Source organism: Hippoglossus stenolepis, chromosome 7 (assembly GCF_022539355.2).
Source record: "Hippoglossus stenolepis isolate QCI-W04-F060 chromosome 7, HSTE1.2, whole genome shotgun sequence".
Lineage (NCBI taxonomy): Eukaryota > Metazoa > Chordata > Actinopteri > Pleuronectiformes > Pleuronectidae > Hippoglossus > Hippoglossus stenolepis.
Window position 1 is genome coordinate 25526786 of NC_061489.1, and position 26114 is coordinate 25552899.

The window sequence follows — 26114 nt, forward strand, 5'->3', positions numbered from 1 at the left end:
AGTACCTGACAATGAAGTAAAGTATCATGTTTGAGTGAATGTTTTTTATTTTCCTTCTTGCTTTTTACTCTGAAAACATCATAGATGTCACATGGACCATAATACGTCTTAAATGAACAATGTTTATCTGAAAGGTAAGTGACAGTTATAGGTATAACAGTATAACTACGACAGGTAGTGGAGTGGCAGTTGCTTATAAATAAAAATGGGAATACTTAAGTAAAGTACAAGTACCTAAAAATGAAGTAATGTAAAATGGGAATACTCTAGTTAAGTAAGAGTACCTCAAAATGAGCTAAAGCAAAATGGGAATATTCAAGTTAAGTACAACTACTTCAAAATGAAGTAAAGTAAAATGGGAATTCTCTAGTAAAGTACAGGTACCTAAAATGAATTAAAGTAAAATGGGAATACTCTAGTAAAGTACAGGTACCTAAAAATGAAGTAAAGTAAAATGGGAATACTCTAGTTAAGTAAGAGTACCTCAAAATGAGCTAAAGTAAAATGGGAATACTCTAGTAAAGTACAGGTACCTAAAAATGAAGTAAAGTAGAATATGAATGCTCTAGTCTAGTACAAGTACCTAAAAATGAAGTAGAGTATCACGTTTGAGTGAATGTTTTTATTTCCTTTCTCATATGTCCTCTCTTTTACTCTGAAAGCTGTTCCCTCTTCCGTCGTGCTGTACTTTGTAGCGCAGTGACCGGATGTGCTGTGGTTAGTCTGCGGGTTGACGGACAGCAGGTGAGAGGCGGCGGGTGCAGGTGGATCCTCTTTATTTACCATGTGAGGCTGGAACACGAAGACAGGACCGCGACATGAGGTAAAACCTTCTCTCCCCCCTTCCCGGACTCGAACCCCCGCTGCAGATGAACCGTGTTTCTGTCCGACGGCTCGTGAAATGAAGGTTTTCATGTGAAACCTCTCGTCAGGTCCGTCACGAAGCTCCGCTGGTTTCAGACCTCCTTCAGGTTCAGGTTCAGTTCAGATTCAGGTTCAGGTTCAGGTTCAGGTTCATGTCCTTCGAGGAGGAGATGCTGGATATTTAAATACATGTCTGTGTCGTCCTGCTGCTGCTGGTTTCTCATGATGGGAACCAGCACAGACAGGCGGGGGTCTTACTGGTGTCGTTCATCACCAGTAAAGAAGAAGACTCTCACAATATGGCGAACATGAAACACAAGATGTGAACCTCAGGCTCACATCTTGGTTTGATGGGAGAAGACACGTGTCGCGTTGTGTTTCATGTTAAATATTATGACTACACATGACGGTAGCATGTTCACCTGTTGCACGTGGAGGTTACAGGTGCATTCTACACACAACTGAGTCTTGTACTGTGTACTTATACATAAAGGTAATACAAAAATGAGCTATAGTGGAACAGCAGTAGACTGTAAATACACCAGAGAAGTACTTTACATGTTGTGAAGTAAAAAAAATGCAGTAACTGTCATTAGTTACATGGAGTTGACAGGTACATGCGTGTCTCAACTTTGTACTCTTATTTATTTTTATTTTTATTTACTCTCCAGTCTGCAAAGTGTGTTTTGTACAGTATGTACAGTAAATATAAGAAGAAATGAAGATGTCATACTGTAAATACTGCTCAGAATCGATTTAGGAGAATGGAAATACTCACTGGTGGTTGCCTCCATATAGATTTTGAACTATGTAATATTAACAGTAATATTATTTATAAGTACACATTTGACACACATGTTTTGTATTCAGTTGTGTGTAAGATATTTGTGCTCATATTTCTCTAAACTCTGCGTGCGACAGGTGAACATGTTACAGTGATGTAATGTTTAACCTCTAACCTATAACATGGCGTGAATGATAGATTATTATACACAAGAAATGAAGATGACATACTTTGTATACTGCACAAAACTGAACTGAAAATACTTGCTGGTGGTTGACATTTTTAACAATGCTTCCACAGTAATATTATTTATAAGTACACAGTTGACACACATGTTTAGTATTCAGTTGTGTGTAAGATGTTTTATGTTGTATTTGTACATACAAATATCTTGCATTTAACTGAATTCTACAACTGAACACAGAACATACAACTGAGTGTCTAATTTGTACCAATAAAATATATTAAAGTGGAGGCATAGTTAAATATGTATGTGGATTCAACCACAATCAAGTATTTCCAGTCTCTTAAATCTCTTTTGTGCAGTAATTCATCTTATCGTTCTCGTTATCTGTGTTTAATGTACTGCACATTGAGCCAGATTTAAAGTACATTAGATAAAGAGGTGATTAACTGTATCTGAGCCGGTGGTTCACTCCAGAAGGAGACAGACGGGTAAAGAATTCGGTTTTGACTACTTCACTTTGTTTGTTTCAGTTCACCGGTGATAACGAAACCAAGGATATCACGATGTGTCCTTCTGCTGCAGCTTCTGGAGTCCTGAGTGGAACTGCACCGAGAGACCAAGCCTGAGGTAATAATACACTTAATGAGCAGTACTTCGTTATAGTCATTCTGGACACCATACTAGATGATATACCTAAGTATGGGTAGGTACAGTAAAGGTACATTCACTGAACTCCAGATCTTCTCCAGGGGCTGGATGTAAAAAGGTAAACGTCAGAGTCAGAGCTTTTTAATGATATGATTTAATGATTTGCTAAAAAAACATCTGATCTCCGCAGTGGAATCTATTCGTCATGTCCTTCATCCCGAGCTCTCCCTTCACCTGAATGTTTTGGGAATGTTCCTGATGTTGAGAATGCGTCTGACTTGAAACTTGTTTGGCTGAGAAAAATCTTTACATTGAGCCAGAAGAGACGTTCAGGGTGAGGAGTGGGAATGAAACCGGCCCCATTCTCCCTTTTCCAAGTCAGTGAACCATTAAACTCAACTTGAAACTGCTATTTCTGGGTAGAAAACAATGCGCAGTGTTGCTTTAAAGCAAGACAAAGTAAATATGACAATGTTAATTCCCCCACTTCGGTTCAACAGAAGAAAGGTGTGACTGTGATCACAACTATCTGCTGTCACTCAGCCAACCTGGAACAACTCCTCGGTCACTGTCAGTAAAGCTGTGGCAACACGAGAATGTCAGGTTGAGGGCAGATTCAGTGCCGACTCAGAGAAGTGATGCACTCATCACGGCTCATTTTCAGCTTTGTCATGTTCCCTCAGCTGTTTGTCGCACAGCAGGAGGATCTTAAAGTCAACAGACAACTTCCAGTGACGTCATCGTGCAAGTGCAGGATGAAAGCTCTGTCCAAGAGAAGCATGTTACAGAAGTAATCTGAGTCCGTCCGATTTCCCAAGGTGGCAACAAGTCACCCTTTGGGCTTGCGTTACGTGTCTGATATCAAACGCTGTTGTATGATGGTGTGTTTTTAACATACATCCAGCTTTGAGTTGTGTCTTTATTTGAACACATACTGTACAATAGCCAGGAAGTCACCCAACCCAGTAATTACAGTAAACATGGTTCTACATTTGTCACCCAGTCATCAACTCCTCTGTCCTGCAAGTGTTTGGCATTAGTGCTACGTGTTGAGGAAGATTTAGACACCTGCTCTCATTTATGGGAAAGTGCAAAGGACATAAAGATTCAAATATTAAGTGTAAAGTAAAAGCATCTAAGATCTAGTTCCTCGTAACCATTTACGTCTTGTTTTTTCGGTCAAGGAAATGTTTTTGCCTTTATTGAAAATCAACTTTATAAAGACAACAGGTAATGATTTCTTTCTCTGCTGAACGTTCTTGTTATCAGACAATATACCAAGGTGGTTATGTTTTTGTGGTGTGGATTCAAGTAGAAATAGGAATCTGGCAGATTTAAATGTGGTTTCATCAGGGTACTGTTGGGCAGTAGCTCTCTTGTTAATAAGAAAATATAAAACGCCTTTAGAACTCTGTGCAGCCCTTGCAGAGTCATTCCTTATAGAAACTGAGTGATTCTCTTTTTGATGAAGCAGGATTTAGTTGTGAGAAATACGTTTGTTCAAAGACTGAGTCACTTTCCCATTCAAGCCAATCAGAAAGTGTTCTCTGTGGAGAGTTGGATAAATACCATCTTTGTTCACCTTTATTCCATCAGCTGACTTGTGTTCATGAAATGATCATAGGTCAGCTGGTAGAAGAATCCAGTGCTGCCACATTCCTCCCTGACATGCTGACGCTGATCTGATTAACCTGACTCTGCCCTCCTCCCTCATTCCAGACTCATCCAGTCTGCCCTCAGTGAATCTCCCCATTGTCTCAGGCTGGGCTCCTGCCAGCATCTAATTATAATTATTCTTACATGCAAATAGTGAGACGACCATGTGTTTGTTTCACTATTGTTTTGGAGGAAAAATGGCAAATAAATGTGATCATCTGATGCTTTAGGAAAGTAATAAGATGCATGTTAGAACCATTTTGAAATTGCTTTGCATATAAATCAGAATAGTTCAGTCTTATTTTATTTTATAGAATTTTTATTGCACATGTACAAGAAAATATGAACCAACTCCACAGAATTTAAAGCCAAAGCTTAATTCTGTTACCTATCACATCATAGGTGTTAATTCCTTCCTCTTCTAATAAAACCTCTGAAGTGCAGAGGAGGAGGATAGAAATGAAAGAAGCTGTGTCATGTCTGCTCCGTCATTATGAAAGTTATCTTTTGGATTTGCAGCAACATCCTGTGGTTTGGAGCCAAAATATAAACAAAACACTGTCACACTTTTTACCGACTCCCTCTTAAGTCCATCTTCAAAGCTACTAGTGTCAATGTTGTCTTTTTCATATGCATCTTTGCCTTTTGCACCACAAGCGATTCTCAATTCTCTTTTACTGTCACAGTTGTGTCATGATAAAACAAATGTCTATTTACACAGGCCTGATAATGTTACATTTTCTTTTTAATTAAAGTGGATGGTTTTGCTGTACACCTCCAAATAACACAGTCCTCTAAACTTTGTGTTTAAATGCTTGCTGCTCAGTGGGTTAAAAGTTTCTTTAGTTGTTAATTTAACAGTTTGAAATACAACCTGCGTAAACCTTTTATTTCCGGCTGAGAAAATGTCCAAAGGAGGGAGCTTTAAATCTCCTTTTTGTCTCCTCCTCCCAGTAAACCCAGACAATCCCTCTGCAATTGGAAGAGGATGGTACGCCCCGCGGTGCTTTTGTTTCCTGTGCGAGGAAAACTTCAATCACTTCAAGGCTCCGTCGTCATTGGTCCGTCCAGTGTTCCGTGAGGTCCCTCTAGGTGTCCACCGATTGGTTCTGCACCCCACTTGGAAGACTTGTCAGCCAATCGGCCTCTGCCCGGGTGAGTGGTGCTTCCTTTTCCCACCAGCTGCTGCAGTCAATCAGCTTATTCAGCAGTGTGAATGTGTGTGTGTGTGTGTGGCCACCCTTTCCTCCTCCCCCTCTTTTCCTCTACAAAACAGCCAGCCCACCCTCCTTTCCACTACCATCCCCCCTTTCCTCACACACTCATGCGCTGTCTTTCCCTCCCTCACATGCACATATACATTGAAACACTGCTGCCACATGAGGCCCAGCAGCAGCCTGCTGTGTGTGAGTCACTGGAGAAAGTTACACCAGCCCTGTGTGTGTGTGTGTGTGTTTGTGTTTTCCATGCAGCAGCGTCTCCTCTGCAGCAGTTTCCTGGGACAGAGCACAGCGACGGAGGGGAGATCGACCTGCACTGCAGCTGAATCAGGGATTCTGAACAAGGTAATAAAGACCGGATCTCATGTACATGTTGTTCTGAATGATTCGTTTTAATGTCACTCTCACACACACATAGCTGTGGTGGGAGGTTTGCTGTGGTTTTGATGGGGCAGCAGATGTCAAAACCTGGAGCGATGACAAAGTGGTTTTGAAAGGTAGAAAGTTTTTACGTCAGTCTCGTTTATAAAGAGGTTATAAGTTGTGGCAATTTGACACCTGGGTCTTCCTAACTAAGACCTCTTAAGAATGCTTTATATGTTGAGTTATATACTTTTTCAATTAAAAAAAGAAGCATTCAAATGTGAAAACACAAGCAACCAGTCAAGAAATGTTCTTTAAATAGTGTCAGACCAGCACTATTCGGATTTAAATAAGCTTCTGTCTGATCAAGTTTGTATTTGATGCCAGATTTTTGGTTGTTGAAACTCTGTTATCCCCAAGTCTGGGTCACCATATGCTGCTCACCCTTAAACCATCTGAGGGAGGGGAAAGATAAATCTGTGAGGCAGGATTGGATCGAGTAAAATTCAGTCCATCACAATCCTGCAGATCATTACGAAAAGGTGACTTTTGAAACCTTAAATAGTGTATATGACATTTCTAATATATATATTTTGCACCTGACCCACAAATGGCCGAGCTGAGACATCCGAAGGTCTCTGCAGGAATGCTTCAGATTGGATGTTTTATATTGTGTGTTGGGAGTTGCTGTCCTGTCCCTGGTGTGTCTCCACTCTCCAGAAGATAATGGGCATCTTGACATGACTAATTGTGACCTAGACTGTTATCTGCTCGCTCATATTTAGTATAAATACTGTTCACATGCACGTTGGACCAAGAATCTTTCTCCGTCAACAGATCGATGTTGGAATAAACTCATGGATTCAAGTTAGGACAATAAATCCAACTTTCATCAGACATCTGTGCAGATTCTTTTTCACCCAAAAACATTTTAAAAAGGTTTCAGAAATATAAACACACATTTCTATCCTCTCCTGTTTGTCAGGTACAATCCACTATGATGAAAACATGACTGCAGTGCTGTTGTATTGGACAACTTAACTTAACTTAAGTTTAAAGATAGGTGCATCTAGCAAACTGGCATATTAGTGTATATTTAAAGGAACAGGATCACGAATGGAACCGTACAATTATATTTTTCTCATTAAAGTTCAGGCCATTTAAGGTTGAGTATTGAGTATGAACCTTTTCAGTAACATTTTGTGGATCTTTAGATTCAAACATCCTCTTTAAACAATAACAATTTCACTTTTAAAGTTTTTTATTTACGTGACAATGTTGGAGGAACATCACTTCATCATGTGCAGTGACATAAATACACTCAGGTTGGCAACAGCAGTAGTTTAAGATTAAAACCAAGTGAAACACACAGCGTGTCTGAAACTAAACTTCCTCTCACACAGAGTAACACAGTTTTATGCGGTGGAGCATGTTCTCAGATCAGTCACAGGATCTAACTTTTAGTGCTGGACTGTGATGCACAGAAGAAGAAGAAGAAGCTCTGAGTCATGATGCTGGTGTTAGAAGTGTTAAGTGTCATGAGTAACGCCGCACACCGGGTTTATAACTTGATCACAGAGTCAGAAATAAAACTGTCATTAGAGTCGGGCCTCAGAATCCACACAAGGCTGTTCAGCTGAACCGTGTAGAGGCTAATTTTCACAGCGGTGGCAGCATTAGTCGCTCTGTAAGCAGCTTGCAGCCTCCTGGTGGGTCGGACATGTGGTGTTCCAACTCAGAGGATCCATGACAATGGGTCCCCGTCCCCCCCCCCCACTGCTTGTTTCTGTGCCGTAAACAAAGTAAACAAAGTCACTTCATCTGTAGCTCTGCTGCTGTTGGGCTGGCTGATGCTGTTATAAAGGATCAATTCACATGGGAAACTTCAGCTGTAATCCCCAACACGCTTTTGGTTGTTTTAACCTTTCTCTACCTCTCTGGAACTTCTGCACTTCACTTCTAAGTTATTAACCATAAATCAAGTGCAGGAATGTTCCTTGAAATTCTAAGAATCTTCCTATTGAAGACTCAGTCGGCACCAGATGTTAAATAAACTTGTCCTAAACTCCTTTTTTCACTTTTGCTAAAGGTTAGACACCGGAAATTGAATTTGAATGACAATAACACTCCTCCTACCACTTGGTCCTTTCACACTGAGTAGTGAAAAGGTTGCTAATGTAACACCGGATGTCTCCAACACAACAGCAGTGGTCTAACATGTATTCTGTGTACATTTGTGTCAGGGCCACACAGATGTAGCATCGTCATGTGAAATGTGCTGTGTTTGTCTCTGGTGCTGTTTGGACAACACAGCTGTGTGAATACAGGATTCAAGGTTCTACTGTCTCTGTACTGAACCTGACAGTCGAATACATTGTGAAAAGATTTTCCTTTCCTTTTTTATAAGGAAAGAAAAGTGGGTTTGGTCATAAGAACTCATATTTCATTTTCTTATAATCTTTTGTCTTCATTACCTCTTCCCCTCTGCCCATTCTTCTCCTTATCACTCCTATTTCCCCTCTTCCCCTTCCTCTTCTCCTTGTCCTTCTCCTCCTTCCTCTCCTTCTCCTCTTCCTATTAGTACAAAATGATCTTGCAGCAGTGGATTTACTAGTGGTGGTATATTTATAACTGTAAAGAAGAAGTTGGTCCTGTTTTGGACGATGAGACATTGTTTCTACATACTTGGATAAGTTGAAAATATATGAACATGGTGTCTAAACGAAGTGTCTCTTTGACAGTGATCTCCATCATGGAGATGCCCAGGAGGCGACAGCCTTCCTTCACGTTGACTCTCCCCAAACCAGCCTCATCTGAGCTGGCTTCATTTGGAGCTTTACAGAAAGATTCGATGCCCCAGGAGACAGATGAAGCCACAGAGAAAACTGAATCTGGAGAAGAGACATTCATCCCAGAGGCTGAGGAGTCGGACGTTTCTGTTGAAGCTCCAGCTGAGACGATGGAACCTGTAGATACAAAGTCAAATCTTTCCTCACAGGATAGCTTCTCGGAGGAGACTATAATGTCGGAGGAGAGGATAGCACAGGAGGCTGAAGAGGCCAAGAAGAAATCTGAAGAAGAGGAAGCAGCAGCTAAAGCGAGAGCAGCCCAGAGACAGCTGATGTCCATCGAGGAGCTGGTCCAGTCTGAGAGGAATTATCTTCGACTGCTGCAAGTCAGCACAGTGACCATCAGGAGCAACCTGCAGACACTACAGGTATTCATGAAGTGTTGGTATTAATGAGCAAGGTATGTTACCACAAGTTCACAACTTTCTGCAGTTGAGGCCAGTGACAGCAGCTGGGTAGTTGTGCACGTTGTAGAGCTCCAAGCTGCAACTACTTGAAACTGTTCGACTAATGTTTGCACAGTACATCTTTGCTAGGAAAAGGCTGATTTAACAAAAATTCTGAAACACTCAAGTAACTTAGGTTTTATTATCATGTCTTAGTTGTGATTGTTATGATCATAAACCCTTTTGTTTGTGCTCTTAAACAAAAACTAACTCCTACTTGTAGAATTGTCTCTGCAGCATCCGAAGCCCCTTGCAGAGGCTGCTTGATGCTTTATTATAACTAGCTTTTCATTACATCCGAGGTGACGCTTATTACTGTTAAATAATCATTTATTACGGATGTGGTAATGAAATGAGGCCTCGTAAAACATAATAGAATCAGGGCTGACGCACAGAGGGAACACGGGATGAGGCAAATGACAATGAAATGAAATTGGAAAGAGGGAAACTCGTGGACTGAATTGGGTTTCAAAATGGAGATGTAACAATGTGGTGGAATATAATGAAAGATGAAGACTGGGAGTGAAAAGAGGAAGAGAGAGAGGAAGAGGGCTGAGCAGAGAGATAGAATACATTTAGATGAATGAAGCCTTTTGTGAGACAGAAAAGTGGCTGCTTTGTTTTCTGTGGCAATGTGCAGATTGTTCCCACTGTTCTTTCATTACAATAGAATGGAGCAAAACAAAATTCATCTCGTCAGCTGTGCATTAGCATTAATTTGCACAAAAAGGAGCAGACACACACAAACATGTACCGTGGATGTTTGCTTCATGTGATAAATTAGTATTTTAAGTAATTGGAACTATTCTAATGCTGCACAACCTTCATAGTGTTTGTTTTCTGTTGTATTTCTGAATATGTTTTGTCTGAGATGTGCACAGTGCATTCCTGTAATTCACTAAATTCATTTGTGTGGGTGCCTGTAAACTTTAGCCTCCTCTAGCCAACCTGGACAGCATGTTTCTCTACATCGAGGAGGTGATGGACGTGTCGAGTCGACTCCTCAGCTTGTTGGACCAGACGCAGGTTCAGCTGGGAGATCCTCAATTCCTGGAGACGCTCTGTAAGAGACACAACTCTACACTGTCCCCATTGAGTATGAACCTCCATTTGTATTATATTGTTGTAAACACGTTTTCCATTCTGACAGGTGCGTCGTTCCTCAGCCTGTCTTCAGACATCGAAGCAGCCTATAAGGAATACTTGGCCAACTACAACAATGTTACCGTGTTGGAAAACAGCTACAAACAGAAGGAGGAGCTCTGGAACGAGATTGTCAGTGTCATCAAGGCCTCAGCGTAGGTTCATCACATTTTCTTTTCTTTCACACTGGCCTGAGCTCATTCAAACTGTGGAATAGTTGTTGCTTCCTGTCCTGAAGTTGTCTGATTGTTGACGTTCATGTCTCCAGGCCTGAGGTGAATGCTACTTCTCTGAGTTTCTTCCTGGTGATGCCGGTGCAGCGGATCGCCCGCTACCCGCTCCTCCTGCAGACCATTAAGAAACACACCGACCCGGCTCACCCTTCGTACGCAGTCCTGGAGCACACGGCTCACACCTCTATCGCCATAAACTGTCGTATCAACGAGTACAAACGCTTCAGAGAAGTTGGTAAGTCAGGGTTCTGCCAAAACGTTCCACTACTAAAACATAAACAGATGAATAAGAGTGGATATGTTGTTTTGTTTGTTCAGTTTTGCTGTTTAAAGTTGCCATCTGTGTTTTTTGTGTGTTTTGTAGCTGACAAATACAAGAAGACTGAAACCTTAACCATCAAAGACAAGATCCACCGTCTCAACTCCCACAGCATTGCCAAAAAGACGGCGAGGCTCAGCCAGCAAATCAAACACGAGACCGGAATAGTTCCTAAGGTTGGATATGAAGTTCATCGCACTATTATAAATATCACACTTTTGGGTTAAACTGCCCATGAACAACACCAGGATGCTGCTCTGGAACTGACACTGACTTGTCACCGTCAGAGAGACAAGCAACGCTATAAGTAATGTTTACAGGATCTCTGAGAGCCATAAATAACCTTCCAGTACACACCCTCACTGCAGCAGTTAATAATTGACCAGTGGAGCGATTCATCCACAGAAGAAAACATCCATTATGGTCTGTTATTAAACCTGCTGTTTACACTCCAGACTCTGCTACAGCGAGGTTACACCTGTTAATCCAATAAGGTCAATGACCTAATAATTTACCTCCATGACCATCCTCACAAATGGGAGTGATTAAGGTGTCTAAATTGTATATATATCCTCATAACATCATATTAAATCTCTGTTCTTTGTGTTGCAGCTGGTTGACGAGGAGTTTAACGTCCTGGAAGGTTTCTTCTACGTCCTGGGCCACGGGATCCTGGAGCTCCTGGAGAATGTGGAGACGTATCTGCACCATCTACAAGTAAGCTGCAAATGTCCAAGGTTATAATAACACACAGTTCATTTATCTAACTTAACATTCTGCTGTTGATATGTTAATTCTGAATGCTGTTTAGATTAAAGGATGTTTGAGGAAGAACAAAAATATAATAATCTCTTATCCGTGAGGAGTTATTTGCCTAGAAAAGACACTAAACCCCAGATTTCCAGCCGGATTCTCAGTGTACAGTTAATTTGACTTTCTTTACTATCTGAATTAAAGTGTTGCTCCCGCTCACATCTCACTTGAGGGTTCGTATCTATTCCTGGAAGTGACCCACATGTGACAGGAGAATCAAATCGCAGAGACGTGTTTTGTTTTGTCCTGGTTTTCACGGTGACGGCTTCCAGGATAACGTCCCTTTGGTGATGTAATTCCAAAAATTGGTTTTAATTGCCGTTGTTGAAATTACAAAATTCATTATTTGCAAGTTTTTGTTGCATACAAGAGAATCTGTGTCGCATTCATCATGTCCTCGATGCTTTGAGAGCCACTAGAATTAATTCTACTAGAACATACTTTCATTTCTCACCATTGTTCCACTACCGCATTCTTAGTGTTGGTACAACAAACAACAATTGAATGAAGACATCTTATTCATTCCTTCCCATTCAAACATCCTCCCAATGACTGTATGTTGTGATTTTCTGGTCACTTGTGACGAATGGAGAACTGGAACATCTTGAACATGTTGTGGTCGTGAGTCACGCTGTGTCAATTCAAACCCTCCTTAAGTCCCCGAGGTCAAACACACAACTCTTCTGTGTACCTTTCTAAAATTATCCTGTGGAAACTTGTTTTCCTACGAAGAGAAGTTGTTTTTTATCCTCTTCCTGTGACCATCAGCACTTGGTTTTCTTGTGTATTCACAAAGCAACACCTCTTAACTACGTCTAATTTTCACATGGAAACCTTAAACTAAAATAAGGAAACACTGGTCAATTATTCAGAGAAGTCAGACACCTGAGTAGTGATTGACATCTTGTTTGTGTGCAGGGTTTCCTGGCCTGTAAAACGGAGGAGTTTGACTTTGACATGGACGGAGAGAAGCTTCCTATCTGCTACAAGGAGATCACCACAGCGCTCAGACAGTGGGTCCTTCCTACGTTTGTGAGTCTAACAGTCACATCTTATCCAGGTATCAGTGGTGGAAGAAGTCAAAGGATTTAAGTTAAAGCAGCAATACATTGTTAAAACAAGTTAATAAAACCTTTACTCACTAAACCTTTATTACTTTTAGTCCCACATTTCTGTTGAATCTATAAAGCCACCATTTAAATTTAAAGAATTGTCCTCCCATCTGTTTGTCTGATTTTATGTTGTACTAGTGAGTTGAAGGCAATTTTCCACCCTTGGTGAACAATAAAAAAATAATTTTTCTTTTATTTCCATGCTACGCTCCTCCAGTGTTTTCTTTTGATTTCCCTGAGACCCTGATTTAAGTGTTGTACGTGTTTGCAGCAGAGGATTTTTCTCATCTTCTAAAAAAATGACCGTAGTCTCTCCTTCCCCCCCCTTGTTCCCAGGAGAAGAGGATGAGGACGTTGATTCACAAACCGCTGTGTGCGCTCCGTGACCTCCTGGTGGGCCCGAGGAACCTGATCAAGAAGAGGCTGGACAAGCTGCTCGACTACGAACTGATAGAAGCCAAATCTAATCTGACCTACGAGGAGCAGGCGGTGGCCAACACCTACAGGTGCAAGGAGAGAGTTTGTGGCTATTACCCACAACCAGTTTGCTGTTGACTGAACTTCTAGTATCAATGAGTCATGTGCCTGTCATAATACTACTGTTTCCGTTTGACCTTCCATAGTAGCAGGATCCATTCCAGTTGTAATACACAATCTAATGCTATCACATATTCAGCATTTGAATAGATGATATATTAATTTAATAAAGTTATAAATAAGTAAAACCAGCCACAAAATAATGATAAATTGTCAGATAGTAGTTTACACATTTATTATAGCAATTGTATAAACATAAAGTTGTCGGCTGAACACAGAACGTACTACATCTACACCTCTCTCAATATAAAACAATTTAAAAACATGACCAAGCACCAGAGTACAAGTCACACTCTTCCATAAAGTCCAGTCAATTATGGTGTCAAACCATAAACACTATTTTTACTGCTTCGTCCTATGAATCATCACAGTCCACATAAGTGCACCCTCTGGAAATAAGCTTGTGGAGCACATTTAATGAAAGGGTTGAACATTATTCTGTCCAGGCTTTTGCAGTGGTGTTAAATTTAATACAAATTTCAAAACTTCACATGTGAATCTCCTCTCTCTCTCCTCCTCTTCTCTTAGGACAATCAATACTTTGCTCCTCAATGAGCTTCCTCAGTTTAACGCTTTGGCTCAGCAGATGATCTGGAGCATGTTGGGGACGTACAGCTGTCTGCACAAAGACCTCGCCTCAGACATGGAACAACTTTTCCAGAGCTTTACACAACAGGTAGATAATCCTGTAATCACATGTGTAATCCACTGAGCCCCTGCTGGAAAGTATAAGAATCGTTTTTTAACAGGTGGTGAACTCAGTTTCTTGCACGTTTTAGTCACTCAATAAGAAAAGAAATCACAAAGCTTTCTTTCAGCGCACTTCTTTAAAATGTCAAATATAATTGTCATGCTCATTTAGTTTCTTTCTCTCTGTTTCGTCTCTCTCTTCCCTCAGCTGCCGCACAGCTCTCTCAGCCCCGGTGCATTCTGGGAGTGGGCAGAGTCCGCGGCGTTGGAAGGGGCGAGGAGGCTGGAGACTCTGTGTCGAAGTGTAGAGGAAACGCTCAACGCGCCTTTCGTCCAGGTTGGAGTTGAACTAATGCTGTTGTGCTTATACTGTGCTTTTGTTTTGAATTAGAAGAAGTGCGTCAGGTCATTATGAGACAAATTAAACTGTTTGTCCACGTTAATGTGGAACTATGCTTCCTGCTCAGCGACGTGTCAGATGTCCTGGCGCAGGGCTACATTCCTTAAACCTGCCAGACAGAATGTATAAATAACCTACTGTAAGAGCAGGTTACCGCCGTGTCGTGCTTCCTTTGTGTTCTCAGTTGACACAGATTGGACTTGAGCAACTTCATCACAGTGATTCACGTATGCAGCTGTACGTCATGCATGTGACATCATGAATCAGTCACCTTGAGAATGCTGCTCGTCTGGTTCTGCGACTGTTTTTTAATCACTTTACGGTTTGATCTTATTCGGTGACTGGAAACGTTTAGTGTATTTATAACCTGTCACTCAGAGCAAGGTGGTTTTATTTTCAAATATGTTCTGTGATCAGGACAACGACAGATTTAGATCTTTCAAAACATAATTTAACTTGAAAAGTTTTCAGTTCTCAAAAGACAGAACTCTGATTGGTCATCAACACAAGATAGTTTATAAAGATGGACAACACAAACAGTGAAGCCAAAGTGTCTCTGCTGCCCCTTGGTGGCTGTTTGCAGTATTGGTCCTAAACCCCACATCCAACATGTTGGCAGATGGGATGTTGAACAAACTACAAAAATAAAAGTACAGGTTAATTAAATTTTCTTAAATATGGTTTCTGTCATTTTAGGTTGTTCTTATCGCAATAATGTATTATGGTTTGGGTTTAATTAAATTTGGGAGGCGGTGGAGATGCATCATCCCTCTTTAATTACATTCTGTGGTCAGAAACATAATCTAATTCAAATGAAATATATCTTCAGAATCAGCTTTAGAAGCTGAAACTAATTTTAAAACAACTCTCTAATTTTCTTAATAGAAATAAACTCCATATCAAATGAATATTTAAATCCATCACTAAGAAATAATTTAACTTCTAAACACATTTAAGTTGGTTAAACCTGCACACGGCTGTCATGTTGCCGATGCCACTTTTATTACCTCCGTTACTACACTGACTGTCTTCTCTCCTGCTCAGGCCTCTCTCGTCCTTCCTGCCTTTGTCAGATCTAATTAACAATCTTCCTCATTCCATTTCCCTCTGCATTCCTCCTCTGCCTCGCCAGCCTCTGAGCCCGTCCTCCCAGCGCCGCCTGAAGCAGCTCACGGATAAACACGGTTCTGGAAAGATCTACCAGGTGGGGGGAGTTGTTGTGGGAAGCCGTGACCTGGACCTGAACCTGGCCAAAGGGGAGCTCGTGGCCATCATCAGCGAGATGGACACACGCGGGGACAAACGCAGATGGCTGGTGGACGCAGGAGGTACGAAGCAATAACATACAGAGAACATGAGCCGTCATGAAAGAGAAGAAACTCTCATGTCTGAAAACAGCTCATCCAGCGCTTTTTAAACGCAGCTCGTGGCTCCCATCTTGTGGTGGATTATTGTTATTACAAGCTTTTAACCACTGAAGAAAACCAAAGGCAGTGTTAAATCTAGGGTTAGTCTTAGACTGAAGTTTAGGACTAATAATTATTTGTACCGAACATTTAGAAGTTGTTAAATCTAAGTTATTAAAATCATGCTTTATATGTTGGTTATAAATTATATTCTGGTGTTATTAACTGATGCAAAAGTAAACTAGAAAAACATTATTTAATGTTAATAGAATGAATAAAGTGCATATCAAAGTCGTCATCTGTGATTGTTCCTCGCAGGCAGAAGAGGCTACGCTCCTTCCTCGAAGCTAATTCGCTATCACCAGCCATCAGAGGACCCGCCCCCTTCGCCACACCTGACCTTGCCCGACGGCGTGACGGGAATCAGAAGACACTCCTACACCCCCGAGAGCCGGCCGCTGACGGTCAGGAGCCAGCCTTGCTTCCAGGTGATTAATTAATTAATTGATTGATTGACTGACTGACTGACTCAGCGGATGGAAACGTCACATTAACCTCACAGGGTTCTTCATCATGGAAGATGATCTGATTAGAGGTTGGAGCATGTTTCTACATAAATCTGCATATTAACGCCACGGAAACATGATCTATTAAATCTACAAACTCCTTTTATAGTTGAAAATACATTTTATTGACATATAGAAAATGAAATACGTTGACAGATATGCTAAAGGCATCAGTCAGATTATTTTAGGCCTCATTAGTTCAGTTACACATCATCGAGCGGCTCATGTGCTACTTGTCTGTAGAGAAATGTTACTCGTAAATTTAGGAAGGACGAACATGAAAATCTTACCGAAAATGACGTGAACGTCCGTTTTGCTATCATGATCCTTAAAGATCTGATCTGACTGCAAACTGGTAACGTGTGTGTGAGTTGATTTCTATAATCAAAAGTTACATATTCTGGATGTGATTGAAGAGTCGAGTGATCAATGATGGAGCGTCCTGAAACCGAAGCATCAATCTGTCAGTTGTGAAACCGTGTGTGTGTGTGAGAGTGTGTGTGTGTGTGTGTGTGTGTGGGCTTGTGTGTGTGTGTGTGTGTGTGTGTGTGTGTGTGTGTGTGTGTGTGTGTGTGTGTGTGTGTGTGTGTGTGTGTGTGTGTGTGTGTGTGTGTGTGTGTGTGTGTGTTATTAATGGAAAGGTCCATAATTAGCAGTTTAACCTTGTAAGTGGGTTACTGTGTGAAGGGTTGAGTTAATTTATGCGAGGCATTGCTGCAAGCTGAGATAGATGGTGTGTGTGTGGAGGTGTGTGTGTGAGATTGATTTACATTGGCAACACACGTGGTGTGTGTGTGAGAGGGAAGTGTCATGGCTTGTAAATTTGTGATGGTTTATGTGGATGTGTACATGAGAGAGAAGGAGATTCACGTGAGTGGATGAGAAGCGGAATTGCTTTTGGTATTGTGTGTGTGTGTGTGTGTGTGTGTGTGTGTGTGTGTGTGTGTGTGTGTGTGTGTGTGTGTGTGTGTGTGTGTGTGTGTGTGTGTGTGTGTGTGTGTGTGTGTGTGTGTGTGTGTGTGTGTGTGTTTTAAAGACATGTCTCCACACTGGCTGTTAAAGTGAATGATTGCTCCAGTGACCTTATAGAGGCGGTGTTTCACAGCCTGTCCTCCCCATGTCGGAGCCTCCTGACCCTGAGTCTGCTCACATACAAAACACACACACACACACACACACACAACCGTGTTCAAACTGGAGCAGATGAATCACAAAAAAGACATTTTCAACATAATTATGTTCCTCCCTCAACATTGAAGCGTCTGTTTTCCCCTGAAGAAGAAAATTTAATTTCAATCCAAACACTGAAGATATTTCTGTTTTGTTGTGGCTGAAGAAAACAGAAGTGATTTATGTCGGTCAGCGTTTTTTAAGACATGAAGGTGTAGCCGTGACATTAAGGTGCCAAATTTGTCTCGATGGCAATATTTTTCTATGATTTGTGAGAGATGCATTTGATTCTCAGTCTATACGTCTTAAACCTTGAGAGACACCCCCCCACCCCCCACGCAGTGTGAGCTGGGATCGACTTGAAAACAAAAAGTAAATAAACAAAGATAATGATGAATAATCACATATATGTCGCACTTTTCAAGCAAACAAACAAAATATGTACTATATCTATCCACACTTGTGAACATTGCGGCACGGTGGTAAAGTGGTTAACCTGCCAGCCGCTCTGTATTGAACCTCCTCCAGCCCAAAGACTCTGCAGCTCAGCCCTGTCAGTCCTGTGATAGACTGGTGACCTGTCCTGGGTTTACCCCTCAGCCAATGTCAGCTGGGATTGACTCCAGCCCCCCCCCGCGACCCTCAGAGGATAAGCAGTAAAGACAATGGATGGATGGAGCTTGATTCCTTCAGGCAGACAATGGTTCCACCTCTGTTGGAGGTGATGGAACGTACTGGACAAACTGGCTGTGTGATCATAGGAATCCCAGATGTTAGTGTTTCACTGTTGTCTGGCTTCTGTACGTATTCTCAGTTAATTGTATTCTCAGCATGTTTTCATGAATATATACAATAACTGAAAGGTGCTGATCAGCTTCTCCACACTTCTCCCAACACTTTTTAATTTCTATCAGAAACTTGGCTCCAGTAAATCTGCAGCCGATGGTCACTTAACTCTTTTTCTTACGTTCTCTCCTCCCCGTCTCTTCGTGACACGATGCTAATTAGATGCTAATTAGTGAAGATCGTCAGGGCAGAGTGAAAGTTGGAGCTGAGAGCTGAGCTGAGGCGTTTGTTAATGACACGGAGCAGCCGGATAAACTCAGCTATTAGCGCTGCTGGGGCCCCGTCATACCAACACAGGCCTCGTTAGGAAGCCCTCTGAGTGTCTGTGTGTGTCTGTGTGTGTGTGCGGTGATGAGAAGGGATGTGTCGAGACATAACGAGTGGGGTTAACCTTTTCACAGAGTATTACAATGATTTGTGGTCGTGTTAGTGTGTCTGTGTGCGTCTGCAGTTGTACCCGTGTGCGCGCTTCCTCTCCCGTTTGCTCATTTCTTCCAAGTCGTGTTGTGAATTCTGACACCAAACCGGCACGCTTCATATTTTCTTGTTGCCACAGCAACTGGGCAGGATGATGTCATGGAATCGTATGGTTAGGTTTTTTTCTGATATCGTCGTAAATCAAAAATACGTCTGAATGTGAAAATGTTTAAACTAAAGTTCGAACAGCTCCGACTGTTTAAAAGTTAAAATACTGAGTAAGTTTGAAAAAGTAGAGTTAAACCTGACAAAGTGAGTCTTTATATTTCAATGTGCTTCTTTGAATCACAGCTTGATCTCTGCTCTGATTCCAGCTCTCAGATCTTTGTCTTCCTTCTCATGTGTTGGATGTGTGTGTCGTCTCTCACAGGTGATGGCAGCCTACGACTTCACAGCCAGAGGAAGCCATGAAGTCTCTGTCCGGGCCGGCGAGTCCGTCCGCGTCCTGGAGGCCCACGACAAACGAGGGCACCCCGAGTGGAGCCTGGTGGAGGGGAGAGGTGGTCAGAGGGGCTACGTGCCCTCCAACTACCTCACCATCACGCCACTGGGGATGGGACCGCCCGGGAGTTACCACTGATGGGAGGGAAGACAGGGAGGACTTGCACCTGGGGAAACACAGCAGCACGTACCGCATCGGTGTGAAGAGGTTCTCACCGCTGCTCTCTGCAGACGGCTTCCAGCTGTGTTTGTAATATTCAGCTGCTTCTTTAAGCTCATAAAACAACGCAAGTATCTACATCGTGATAATCAGTGATTTAGAATTTCTTGAAAAAGGCCAAATTCGAAGGAAAGCAAAGGAAGCTACGATTGTTTTTATTTTCCCGAGGGATTATTCAGCCTATTTAACCTAAAGCATATTTTTTAAAAGCCGACACTGAAGTGGAGACACCAGAAGTCTTGGTTGATGCCGGGGACAAAGACTTGAACATTTAAAAACAATCTCTCTGCGGTGCCATCGGTGCTGTAGCTAAACTTTCAAACTCGACGGTGCAAAAACATCTCATAAAAACATTAATACCTTTGCACTCGGGTTTGGGTTCGGACAGTAAAACCTGGAGAAGAATCTGAAAGTGTCCACGTGGGAGGAAAAGCTTTGATACGCGAACAGTGTTTGTCCCACAGAAAGTGTGAATATTAGCCCAGTGGTTGATGTATGTGACACACTGGGGGAAAGATGAAGGAAGCAGCAGCAGCAGCGCTGGGAGTTGTACAGCACGGCGTCTTGCTCGTGGACACCTGGGCAGGTTGCAGCGTTTGCTCGCGGGGAGACGGATTTTAATCCTGCATCTTAAGGACGATCATTTCGGAGGATGTTAAAAAAGCATCGGACAATCAGAAAACGGTTTTGAAGACGAGCAGCGTTTTGGTCTGAGCTCTACATGAAGAGAGACGTTTGGACACGAAGACCCTGAACCGACAAAAGACTCCATATGTCCATGTGTTGGCAAACTAACTGCAACGCTTACACACCCTGAGCATGTGTGTGTGTGTGCATGCATCTGTTTGACATGAAGCTAGGCTGACAGGTGTGTGTGTGTGTGTCTGTCTGTGTGTGTGTGCGCGTGAAGTCACCTCCTCCTCACCTGGAGGCAGGATCAGCCCTGTATCGAGACTGACAGGTACACAACGCCCTCATCATCTCAGACTGTGTAATGGGATGTAAATGTAAAATGTCTCCAGGCCTGAAAATAGACAGAGAGACAGAGAGTGAGAGAGAGAGGAGGAGGAGGAAGTTTGAATGTTTCCTCTTCCGCCTCCTTCGTGTTCCCTCTCTGCTCATAACCCTGATGTTAATTCACTCTTCATCTCATAGATTCACTCCAGCTTGTGAAGGTGAAGTGTCTCTGTTCCCTCGTTACTCTAAGATCTACACTCGTCCATCTCGGCTGAACAAAGTTTTAAAATCATGGAAACAAAAAGAGCATCGACGGGATGAACATGACCTGATTCTGTGTTCGGAGACACCTGATGATGGCCGTTGCCGTGGATACTGCTCAATCAATGCAGCTCACGTCTCACCGGCGTTTCCTCAAGTTGACTGGACTGTGAAAACGTTCCGGGAGAAATCAGGTTGTGTTTTGTCGGATTAGTGAAGATGTTCCACTTCATTATGTCTCGGTGCTTCGAACGTTCAGTGGAGCAACACGAGGTTCACAGAGCTGCGTGAAAAGAGACGAGTACCTGCTCGTATCTTTTTCACGTCTCCTCTTTGTATATTAACTTTTATTAAGAACAATTGCTAAAATCACGACATGTAACCGGGCTGGGCAATTAAACAACGTCAGTATTAATCGAAATATACCAAAAATCTGTCTTTTCACCTAAAAGACATAATAATGAGACATTTATGGAGATAATTATCGATGTAGAGGAACATCTGTATCCTGATCCTGCAGCTCATCTCACCTCGATGAGGCTTTAAAGAAACTTCTCTCACTCTCTTGGTGCAACACAAGTATTTGGTTGTAGTTTTAAACGCTCGTGAATCTTCTCTCTGGCAACAGCGGACATGGTTTTTCGTAAAACCTCAAAAATACCCAGTTTTCTAAGTGATTATCATTATTTTGACGACATTTAAGGAAAGAAAATGCTAAAATCTTTGCTTTTACTCGTTTTATTTTATATACAGTTTTAAAAAATGGTCAAAATAACTAATATACAGTGCAGAGGAACGCAGACAGACCAGGGAGCTTATTTTAAAGCCTCTACCTTAATAAATAATACATTTCACAAATTTAACATCCAGCCAATTATGACTTCCAATGACCAACTAATAATAAACGCAATGAGTCTTTTAGAAACACAAATAATACAATAATAATATGACATCCCTCTCGGTACGTGAGCGTGTTTTGTATAATATTGAGTCTCCTCCTGTTTCCTGAATTGTGCTGCATCAGCTGCTGTGGATGTGAAGCAGGAGGAGGAGGAGGAGGGAGGAGGAGGAGGAGGGAGGGAGGAGGGAGGAGGAGGAGGAGGAGGGAGGCTGGGATCAGGAGCTGCTCAGCTGGAGCTTAGCTTCACCCATCAGCCTGAATGTCAGGACCGAGCAGAGCAGCAGGAGGGAGGGGAGTGATGATACTTAAATACCAAATGTCCTCAAGGTTAGTGAGATGAAAGAATATGAAGGAAAAACCCTCCAACCTGAGAACATCTTACCTGCTTTCACCCTTTCAAAGGCTGAGAGGAAGAAATCCAGCTTTTAAATGTTATTAATCAGACATTGATTTCATTTTACTTCGGTCGTATTCAGTGTATTTGTTTTTAATTCCGTCTGGTGGCAAATGAAGTTTATGAAACTGCTGCTGCGGATTTTTAGCAGAGTGTTTTCTGTTTCCCTTGAAAAGCCTGAACAACAATGTAGATGGTGTAAAAACTTAACTATTTACACATTAAACCATTAAAACCAGTTACAGGTTTTAATGTGACTGGTCTGTCGGTGTATTACAGAAAGAGGATTTAACAGGGTTTCTTAAGTGAAGATGTTATTTGATCAGAAACTGGATAAAACAGAAACATGGAACTTACATGTATGGTGACGTCCTTACACACACACACACACACACACACACACACACACACACACACACACAGATTGTGCCTTGCCAAACTTGTTTTTACTTATTCACCACGCCACCAGAGGGTGTACGAGACTTTGTATTTCACCATACAACTGGAAAGAGAGAGAGAGTGTGTGTGTGTGTGTGTGTTACCTCCATCTTCACTTTACCTTCTGTCAGTATTAGTCGTTTGCCTGAGCTCACAGTCGACTCCTGCACATTCTGTTCATGTTTAGTTTATGATTATTTTTGTTTAAGCTACTGTACAGACTTTGTGTTTTTAAGGTATCTCTTTGTAAATGTGTGTTTTGTTAAGGTTTAAATTATTTTTTACGCCACAAGGCTACAAGAGATGAAGTCTTTGAAGTATGGCCAAAGTTATGATGTTTAACTCAATCACTCACTCACTCACACACACTCACTCACACACACCTCACACACACGCACACACACACACACGCACACACTAACACACCAGATGAGCGTCAGTCAGCTGTGAATTGACTGTGGCTTTAATAAAACTAAAAGAAACCTGCTCAGTGTCCTCGAGTCATTTCACACATGTGTGATATCCAACTACAGAAAAACAAAAACAACCATTAACAAATAACCAGGCAAGAAAAAAAGACCACATAAGAAACTAGAAATATCACAAATATCAAACCCATAATCATAATCAATCCATGGAAGCTGTTTGTATAGAACTCAGCTGTTTTGAAACACATCTACATGTTTTTATTTCTGCAGACTATAAAGGACAAACTGGCAGTCTTGCATCTTGCTGGTTGCCAGTGTGAAGTTGACGACTACATCCTCTCGCTCCTCCAACAGTTACCAGGGTGGCGCCCGTGAGCAAGGCACCGACACACAGACCGTGCCAGCAGAGCCGTCTTCTCTCTGTGGAAACGAGTTGTGTCAGATTCTTACTGAACATGTTTGCAGAGTAAACTGATTTCCCTGCAGGCTTCGGCCTCGGCGGTGTGAACAGGCCTGTTTTCCTAACTTGTCGGGTTCTTTGCACAGCAGCTGTCACTACATCACTGGCACTTCATCTGAAACCGCGTGTTTACTCGTGCTCCTGCTTCTCGTCCTGCTTATTGGTTTTAAGCGTCTTGACCCTGGGATCGACTGAGCGATCGAACACCGCTCGTTTTTTTTTTTTTTTATTCCCGGCACAAACTATTCTTAAATCCCTGTTTTCTCTGAGCCACCTTCGTTGTTTTGTTTTATTGTTTTCCCAGAGCGTCAGTTGTGAGTTTTTTACCTCGCACAGGTTCCTCTTTCATCTTCATACACCCTCAGTGCAGCCGAGTGCAAAACAAACGCACAATAGAAAGCTTAGCAGAGGAACACACACACAGACACACACACATTTGTATGCTGTGCTGTGTTGAGCCGTGCTTCTCTTATGGGCGAGTTCAGCTTCAGTTCTCTTCACCTGCTGTGAATGTAAAACAGCTCAGAGTCAAATATTTCCCAGAGAAATAAAAGTGGAGAGAAATGCTTTGACATTATTTTTTTATTCCCCACCTACTCTGAATTTAATATGACTGTCTGTCTTAAATGTTCCTAATTTGTGTTTTTCTCTGGGTGTTTCTACCCGTTTTGTTTTCTCAGCCGACGACGAACCTCCAGCCACAGGTGCTCTGATGGTTATTTATCTGTTATTAGCATCATTTTTAGTTCATTTCAAAACCCACTTTGTTCATGTTGTTGATAAAAGAGACGAGTGAAAACAGGATACTCACTAAATGGAGAAAGTGAGACGAACATCTCCCGGAATAGATTCACGCTGAAAGACAGAAAAACAAAGTATTAATGAAATGAACACAAACGAAAAGGGAAAGAATCAGTCAATCAGTGACTGAAAAACACACAAGGTTTAGATGAAACTCTCTGGACATGAAAGTAAATGTTGATTTTTACATTTCAAACGAGACGCTGTGTTTTAATAAGCGTGCTCTGGTAATTTTTTAACTTCAGACATTGCCAGACTGGCTGCTTCTCTCTGATTCCAGTCTTTATGTTTCTCTACACTGCCCAAAAACTATTTAGTATTAAATTTGTATAAATATACGACAAATTGTTGAAAATCGATAATTGATGCAGAAGAATTTGCGATATCCTTCATATTTATTCCACATATTATTCTTTCCTGCTGCCTACATTACCCACAGTGCATCATTACACCCTTGCAGACATGATCAATGCACTAACCTCCTTCATCATACATGACGTTGAAACCTGCGTCATGAACTCATGATCACGTCTTTCTTCCCTCTCACTCTTTTCTTTGTCTTTGCTCCATTTCCCCAAGATCCAGTGTTTTAGATTCCGATCTTTAAGCTGGAACTGGACGTGAAAGAGTCTGACATGTTTCTAAAGTGGTGCAGGACAGACGAATGTTCCCTGAAGGCCACCGTAGTGTCTCCTACATGCTTGGACAGAGACGTGTGAGGGGACGAGTCTGTAGTCAACCTTTAACACACTTTAACATACATGCTTCAGTCTATGATTTACTGTGTCAGTAAATTACTTCAGTCAGTAGGAATGTTCTGTGTCATGTGCTTGTGTGTTTACAACTACTCAGGTACCACTTATCTTTAAAGTATGTATCAGGTATTTTCAGGGGTTGAACTATTGTGCTTATGCCACTGGTATTTTGTTTTGTGAGTTAGAAGAGTTTACATCCAACAGAAATCAGCCAAACTCAAACCGGGGATCCATGAATATATGATAAACTGCTCAGGTTGGTTACACGTCAAAAACAGAAATCAGATTCCTTGTGTAACGTCCTCTGAGCCTCACTTCTCTGCAGTCGCTGCTGAGATGTTTTTTCCTTTTTCTTTGTCGACCAAACCGACCCTGAGACGCTCGTGTTGTGTGTTTCTATCAGTAAACCCACTTTATCCTGTGCAGCAGTAAATCAGTTGGTTTGACCGGAGCCTCGCAGGCAGGAGAGAAACTCTGAAGAGCTGCAGCGGGTTTGTTCTCCTCTGTCTCCCCAGAGGTTAAACTCCAGGTATAACACCTTATTGTCAATCTGATCTACAATGAATGATCTACTCAATTCAAATAAATCCCACTAATAAATATTCATATTCAATTTTCATTCATTTCCTCTGTGGTTTCCTTTAATGGCTCTACCCTCTATGTGTGTGTGTGTGTGTGTAGCGTGCAGATCTGCACAGTAACACAAAGCTGTAGCCTCACATCTTCTGAGTGTATCTGGTCTGTTGTGTTTAAGACTGGAGCTGCATGTGGAATCTGAGCCTGTGTGTGTGTGTGTGTGTGTGTGTGTGTGCGTGTGCGTGCACCGAGCCTCTCCACAGGGAACATTAGCCGGCTTCAGTGGGCACTGGAGTGTGAATGCAGAGCTGGTTCGGGGCTTTTAGAGCAGCACTTAGTGAACAAATGCTGCCTTTGTGTTTGTGTGGAGGAACATGGAGGCCGGAGCTGCAGACACTCGGATGTTCCGTGTGTCGGTGTAAAAGTAAACATGCGCACGTATGAATATCTTATGGATATTCTTGGATATTTGTAGATAGCAAACATTTCCTGTGCAGTTTTCTGTCTTTACTCCACGTGTGTGTCCATTCGAGCCTGTGTTTAGTGGTATGAACGTGTGTGTGTCTTTGTGTTTGTGTGTGTGTGCGTGCGTGCTCATTAATGCTTACGTCAGCAAAACCTTTTCACTGTCAGGAGCAGTTTGATGCAGAAAAGCTCCTCCAGGCGCCCGGCAGCCTCTGAATGACTGCGTGA

General features: G+C 42.0%; 1 protein-coding gene across 2 annotated transcripts; it reads left to right on the forward strand.

Annotated features, from left to right (window-relative positions):
- Window positions 1-707: 707 nt before the first annotated feature.
- On the forward strand, window positions 708-21742 carry arhgef37 (Rho guanine nucleotide exchange factor (GEF) 37). 2 transcript variants are annotated; one of them, XM_035161317.2, is made up of 17 exons: window positions 708-823; window positions 2366-2462; window positions 5094-5294; window positions 5612-5704; window positions 8464-8939; window positions 9951-10080; window positions 10168-10315; window positions 10429-10628; window positions 10758-10888; window positions 11325-11429; window positions 12444-12557; window positions 12974-13143; window positions 13763-13910; window positions 14133-14261; window positions 15457-15652; window positions 16049-16218; window positions 19160-21742. In XM_035161317.2, exons 5-17 carry the CDS (start codon window positions 8475-8477, stop codon window positions 19367-19369), a joined length of 2316 nt encoding a protein of 771 aa, XP_035017208.1. In that variant the 5' UTR covers window positions 708-823; window positions 2366-2462; window positions 5094-5294; window positions 5612-5704; window positions 8464-8474; the 3' UTR covers window positions 19370-21742. The 2 variants fall into 2 exon arrangements, 1 of the variants encoding a protein (XP_035017208.1); XR_007032817.1 differs by lacking the exons at window positions 708-823; window positions 2366-2462; window positions 5094-5294 and having other exon boundaries at window positions 5426-5704; window positions 19160-20281; window positions 20319-20334.
- The last annotated feature ends 4372 nt before the right edge of the window (window positions 21743-26114 follow it).

Excerpts from the sequence above, each read along its gene's own strand:
- arhgef37 (XM_035161317.2), top strand. The coding sequence starts at position 8,475 with ATGGAGATGCCCAGGAGGCGACAGCCTTCCTTCACGTTGACTCTCCCC. Across the intron at positions 8,940-9,950 it reads GCAACCTGCAGACACTACAG|CCTCCTCTAGCCAACCTGGA; the intron begins GTATTCATGAAG and ends TGTAAACTTTAG. Across the intron at positions 10,081-10,167 it reads TCAATTCCTGGAGACGCTCT|GTGCGTCGTTCCTCAGCCTG; the intron begins GTAAGAGACACA and ends CCATTCTGACAG.